We start from the raw sequence: 6,942 nt of genomic DNA on the forward strand, positions 1-6,942 counted from the left end.
CCTGCCAGGGACCAGCACCAGCCCTGCCATACCTGGTTTGTGATGGATGTTGCCCAGGGAACCACATTTGGATGTCACGTGGCTCAGGTCGACTGGCTTGTAAACAATTTGGACCTGTCCATAGGAGAAAGGAGAAGGCAATGAGGGTCTTGCCACCACGGGCAGCCTGGGGAGGGGGAGGCACAACACACACCGGCACCTGATGTGGATTCGAGGGAAAGGACAGTCTGAGCCCCAGTAAGATTAATAATGCCAAAGAAACTGTCATCAGAAATGGGAGATCATTAATGCCCGTGTGCAGTAGCCTCTCTTAACATGTCAGCATGCACAAGATCACCTCTCCACAGAGGGGGGGGAGTAGAGGCAATTTTAAAGTGCTTAAGTGAGAGAGAAAGTGGAGTGGTAATTAATTAAGATTTGCATACACATCATCCAAAAGGAGGAGATATACCAGAGAGAAAATGTAAAAATAAATACCTTTTCTGGTGTAAAACATAAAGCTTATGTCCACAAAAACTGAAAGAACAGAAATGATCAATGTGCACAGAACTTTTAAAAGAGTGACCAAAATATGCATTTCTGAGAAAAAAAAAATGCTGTAATGGAAATAAGGGTTAAAAAAAAAAAAAAAGTAAAAAAGGCAAAGCAAAGTCTTAAATATCTGCCAGGAGTTCATGTAATAGAAATTAAAATGGCAATTATAATCTACTGAACCACAACAGGCTTTCATGGTGCTCTGCTCTGGTTTTTATTTGTTCTGGTTCAGTCTCTGGACACAATTCCACCAAAACTGCCCCAGAGGCAGCCTGGCCCCAGCACTGGGACCCCCCTGGGACCCCCCTGGGTCACCCCAGGGCCACCAGACTCTTGTGCAAGGACAAGGGGGTGACACGGGACGCACACAGGAGGAGCAGTTAACGTGGAGCTGTTTAGTGGTAACGTTAGAGGTTAAACACCACGCTGGAAAACACCCAACGGCTGGAGGGGCCTGGGGGTGCCACAGTCCAAACCACAGCACACACACACAGCAGCTACGGCAGGAGCAGGAGACAAGGGGGTGAGAACACAGCCCCGGAGCCCCAGCAGCTCCCTCGGCCCCTGGTTTTGGACCCGGTGCGTGTGGACGGGCTGCTGCTGCTGCAGCCGGCGGGGTGGGAGGAGTCTGATCTTCAGGAGGTGTTTGGTTCTCTGGATCTCAGGGGCAGCGTGAGCCGTGCTCTGTGTTTTCACTGAGCACCACGGTGGGCGTGCTGCTCGCAGGAACCTCGGGAAGGATGCACAGCACCGAGGGCCCTTTGCAGAGGAGCTGGCTCCCAGCAGCCAGGCAGCCCCCGGGCCAGCACGAAGGATTCCCCTCAGCCACCGCCCTCCACCGCCCCCGAGCACCCCGTGCAGCCTCTGCAGCCCCGGGGGTGAGGTGCAATCCTGCAGCTCCCACCTTGGCCCCACGTCCAGCGTCCCCACCAGAGGCTGGTGCTGGGCCCTGGCTGTGCACAGCACTGGGAAATGCTCCTGTCTCCATCACACAGCCGGGAGAAGCAGCAGGGAGCAGAGGCTGGGGGCCACGCTCCCCGGGCTCACACGGACCTGCCCTGTCTCCAGTGCCCACCAAAAGGCACGTCTGACAGAGAGTGGAGACAGAGAGAGGGGAGAGAAGCAGCCCCGGGGTGTGGGAGCACATGGCAGACACAGACACGCAGACAGCGCCGGGGAAGGGTCACACGTGTGAGGCACTGGGCAGGAGGAGACCTCGACTCGGTCAGGAGGCAGGAAACAGACCCCAAAAAGGAGAGCTGGAGCCTTTCTGATCCCAGCTGTGGCCCCAAAGGGCCCATGAGCAATTTGGGCACCACTGGGACCTGGGGCTGAAAGACCTCCCATTTCCAGTGGTCAGCAACTGAAACACCTTCTGCTCTCGTGCCAGCTCCCTTCTTTCACAGACAGGACTCCAGTAACCTTTACCATCCTGCTGGGGAGCACAGAAGGGTCCTCCCCACTTCAGCAAGAAAGGAAAAAGGCCACAGAGTTGCTTGCCTGGGAAACCAGTGCCAGAGACCTGGGGATCCCACCTCTCAGCATCAGCACCACTCAGGTCAACTTTAGCCTGAGGCATCACCTCTCCAGGGCACCCAGTGGCTTACAGCCCCGAGGGTTACTGCAGGGGCAGCTCACTCCCCTGGAGCAGCAGTGGCTGGGTGGGCAGTCCCTGCCCCCAGTGCCAGGGAGGGCTGAGCTGGGATGGCCCCCCGAGGCTGGTGGGCTCTTGCTGCCCCTCTCTCTGAGGAGCCCCAAGGCCCAGCTCTGCCCCAGGACAGCCCTGCCCCGGCCACGCCAGCACACAGCACACAGCCAGGCACCATCACACCCTTTTCACTGCTGGCAGAGCCTGGGGAGGGATGAGACAACCTCCAGCCCAAAATCCAGGTAATTCCTAACCCACTGCAGCTGCAGTGATCTTCAGGATGAGCTCACAAGACAAGGATGAGAGAAGGGTGTGCTGCAGCTAATTACCAGCCACAGCACGGACGACTCCTGACCAACACTAACTCCACACAGGGGGCAGCCCAGCCAGTGTGGGACTCTGGGATAAGGAAGAGCAGAACCAGCACAGAACCTGCTTCAGAGAGGTCTGACCCCCACCAAGCAGATCCTCTGGCCCCTTGAATACATGCAGAATAACATCAACTTGAAGACAGAGGTTGCAAACCCACTTCTGCCCCAGTGCTCTCGTGCCAAGCCCTCTGCCACACTCGGTTTCTCAGGGAGGGCATCCCAAGAGCTCAAAAACAGCCCAGAGAAAATCTACCAGGAACATCTGAGAGGCACCAGACAGCTTCCTCAGATGGGCAACCACAGACCCTGAGTCACACTGTCTGGGGTCTCAGCGATGTGCATTCCTTGGTCCATCATCCTTCCTGGACCCAAACTCTGTCTCCAGAGAGACTTGGTTTAAATCCACCAACCTCTGGGGAGTTTCTCCAGGTTTCTGGCACAGTAGCTGAAAGCTGAGCCTGGCTGTTTGTCTGGGAGGAGCTGGAAAGACCAGCTTTAAAACTCAGTGTGACTTGAGGCTCAGCCTCCCTGGGCACTGCTGGACACATTCACTAGCAACAAGAAGCTTGGCTATTTGCAGGGGTGGTACTTGCCTGACGGGCTCGGGCAGGACCCTGCACTCCCACGTGCTGGGTGGAGTCACGTGCAGTTTGGCAGGACATTAAGCAACAAGGACTACATCTGCTCACAAATCTACCCAGCTACTGCATCAGCAACCACGTCACTGTCTGCCAGAGGCCCCCCAGCCTGCAGACAGTGAGGCATTGAGCCTTCCAGGTCGTGTAAAACCTTTGAGTTAAGGGGATGTTTTGTTACAGACATGGCTTCTACACGGGTCAGTTAGTTCTGTCCATGCCAGGCATGGACAGGACTCGTTAGGATCCATCTAACCATGTCTTTTGGGTTAATGGGGTTAAATGACAGCACGTCACCAATCACTATCCACAGCAGGGATGCTGCAATAGCATTGGTGGCTTAGCATATACAACATGCCACTAACGATCAGGATTATTAGAGTGCATTCAAAGTGTGAAGGTACTCACACTGCCTCCTCCTGGGATGTGTTTGATATTATCCTTTGAGCCACACCTGGATTGAACGCTGCTAAAGTCCAGCTTCTTATTAATAATCTGCACCTTTGGTAGCCAGAAAAGAGTCATTGCACGTCACCAATTGCTATCTGGTGGCAGGGTCGCTGCAGATAGCATTGGCAGTTTAGTGTATACAACATGCCACTTATCATAAGAACTGTTATAGTGCATTGAAAGTGTGAAGGTACTCACACTGCCTCCTCCTGGGATGTGTTTGATATTATCCTTTGAGCCACACTTGGATTGAACGCTGCTAAAGTCCAGCTTCTTATTAATAATCTGCACCTTTGGTAGCCAGAAAAGAGCGTGAGAAACAACATGACCATCTGGACCATTGACCATATCACCAACACCAGGAACCTGCCCTCAGCACCACGAGCAGGGGAGAACCTCTGCCTCGCTGCAGAGATTTGTCCACTCACGGGTTGGAAACTGAAGATGGAGGTGGGCAGGTTGTTGCTAGAGGCTGGATACGTCTGGCTAACAAGGCAGCCAGTTTCCAGGCCAGAAATACCAGCAAAAAAAAAGCCAGTTCACCCCGTTTTCTTTCACTGAAGGAAACAGGGAACTTGCTGGGCAGTGAACACGCTGGAGAGCACCAGTGCTCTGAGACTCAGCTCCTGCAGAGCTGGAGGAAGGATGGTGCTGAGCAAAAAATGCCTGTTCAGCCCCATCTCCCATGCTGGGGAGCGTGGCCCCTCTCCAGGATGGATACACGTGGCCTCCTGCTTCAGCAGCTTGATCAAACTGGGCAGCAGGCTGGAGAGCTGTGTCCAGCAGGGACTGGGAGAGGAGGCCTGAGCTCTGCACTGGGCAGGGCTCAAACTCCCTCTACAGTTATAGAGAGAAAAAGCAAAGGCTGCCAGGGATGCAGCTGCCTGCCTGCAGTTCCCTTAACTCCTCTGTGAGGAGCTGGAAGGGGCAGCACAGACCAACCCCAACGGCAGCAGCTCTGCTGCAGACTCCTAACGTGGCAGAGAGGCTGGCCAAGCCTTGGTGCCACAGGGGAACCACTTCACCCTCCAGTCCCTCTCCCAAACACAGATTTTTGGACTGATGAAGCTGTTTCCCTTTAGGGTTTGCTTTCTCCATTTGGGTTGTATAAAGGCAGCTACGCTGGAGTGACCCTTGCACAGACCTCACAAAGGTGAAGCTAGTCCCTGCTCCTTCCCCTGTGCAGCCTGAGAGGCTTTACAGCCTACACAAGGATAAACCAGAGGTCAATCAGGTAAAAAACAGCCTCAGGAGAAAGCCTGCCTTGTGAGAGGGAGACTCACCCTCCATCTGAGATGTCCCCAGCCTGCTGCTGTGAAGGAGCTCCTCACTACTCACTACCCTTGATTCTTCAGCATCAGAACCACCAAGGCCAACACGTGCCTCCAGCATCATTCCCAAAGTTCACATCAACCAATCCTGCAAATCAGGACCCAGATCTGCTAGACTGGGCTTTGCCAGGGCAGTACTCAGTGATCCAGCCACAACAAAAGAGCTCAGACAATGCAGAAACACTGGGCCTGGCTGGCTCCTGGTGTGTGCACCCCAGGAGCCTTTGCTCCCCGGGGCTGGGGGGCTGAAATCTGAGCACAGAGGGGGCTCCAGACCCATCATCCAGCCACCCTAAAATCAAACCCGTGGGATCAGCCCCTTCTGCTCCTGCTGCAATTGTTCTCAGAGCAGCCTCACGTCCTACAAAACCCCCAACAGCACCCAGCCACTGTCCCCTGCAGAGAGCAATGAACTGTCCCCAAATCAGCTGCTCTTACTCTTTCAGTGACAATAAACATGTTGTCTGACAGAGGAAAAAAAAACAAACCAACAAAACCAACTTGTAAGAGCTGGATTAAAAAAACCAAGCAAACAATTTAACCAGTTTTCAGTAAACTGAAGGGTTCCTTCTAAAATCCCTACGAGCAGTGTTTTGTGGGGGCAGAAGAAAAAACTTACACCTTGTGCAGGTAGGATGGCAGAGACCTGAGACACAGGCAGCTCTGCTCACCACCAACACCCAGAGCAACCCTGCCCAGGCTCCAGAGCCCCCAGGACTGTAGTACAAAGCCAAATGTGCTTTTTCCAGTAAACTCTCAAAAAACCTGTCAGGCAAATGGCCAGCCACAGCAAAACTAAAAAAATGCACACAAGGAAAAGGAAAAGCACACTGCTGTTTAAGATGGTGAAGAGAAGCCAGCTCAAAGCCTCCCCTCATGGCAAAGTGGCACATTCAGAGCCAGGGAGGTCCCCAGTCACCCAGCACAGCATGCACTGCACCCGGGGAAGGTCGGGCACAGCTCTGCTCCCTCAGCAGCTGCAGAGCAAGGTCTGCAGGGCAGCAAGCACAAGCACACGGGGCCTCCTGCCTGCAGCAGCCACCAGCCGTGCAGCCCTGCCCTCCAGGATCTGCAGCAGGGCCACTGGGACTGCACCAGCCAGAGGAGTCAGGTGCTCCCTCCTCCTCTCTCCACCCACACAGCCAGCAGGACTTTGTAAAAACCTCAGGACGTGGCCACACAGTGCAAAGGAGCAGTGCAGAGAGGCTGGGGGGGGGGACGGGGGGGGGTGGGTGCGGGGCAGCCAGCACCACGGCTGGAGCCGTGTCACAGCACACTGCTGCTCGTTGGGTGCACGGATCCATCACCTCACACCACTCCCTCCCCAAAACTCCCCCCTGCTGGGCTTGCAGAATTCAACCCGAGCCACCAGCAAAGCAGAGGTCACTTTGCTGCTCATGAAACAGCCTCTCTGGGAGTGAAAAGTCCTGGTGGATGAAAGGACACTGGTGCCACACTGCATGTGGAGCCAGGCAGTGCCCGGGGGCAGAACACAAGCCCAACCCTTGCCAACAGAGCTGGCTCCAAAATCACCACGTTCCCAACCACGAGCCACGGTGGGACCCTCACGGGGTCTGCTCACTAATGAAGAAACAGAGCAGCAGGGCCTGCTCTGGATCACACAGCACAGGATTCAGAAACACAGCCCCCATCCTGTGAGTCTTTAGGGCTGCTGGTCACAACCCGTGCTCCCTAACTGGACAGCAGGAGGGAATGTCATTGCCCTGGCAGCCGCTCCGTGCGTTGACGTGTCACCCCTCGAAAGCCACCACGAGCTCTCTGCAGCCTCCCTGGGGGACAGCTGTGCTGCGCTAAGCCAGACAGGCAACGGCAGGAGAATCAGCCCAAAAACAAAACCCCAAAAGCAGAGTCAGGCTGGACACAGCTGAAGCTTGGTTGCCCGCTGCTGCACCTCAGCCGCTGCTGCTCCCGGGAGGGCTCTCACCTCCCAGAGGCAGCACCCAGACACCCCC

The 6,942-nt window shown here is 55.1% G+C and overlaps 1 protein-coding gene across 1 annotated transcript in view; it reads right to left on the reverse strand.

Annotated features, from left to right (window-relative positions):
* Positions 1 to 18: 18 nt before the first annotated feature.
* The window catches only part of LOC103773184 (microtubule-associated protein tau-like), a gene marked incomplete at both ends in the record, with an annotated part of 24,034 nt that continues 17,110 nt past the window's right edge, over positions 19 to 6,942 (reverse strand). Inside the window, 2 exon segments of the mRNA XM_008940543.1 lie at positions 19 to 114; positions 3,837 to 3,929. Coding sequence (XP_008938791.1) covers positions 19 to 114; positions 3,837 to 3,929 — 189 coding nt within the window.

This window comes from Merops nubicus, unplaced genomic scaffold, assembly GCF_000691845.1.
Source record: "Merops nubicus isolate BGI_N331 unplaced genomic scaffold, ASM69184v1 scaffold20905, whole genome shotgun sequence".
NCBI lineage: Eukaryota > Metazoa > Chordata > Aves > Coraciiformes > Meropidae > Merops > Merops nubicus.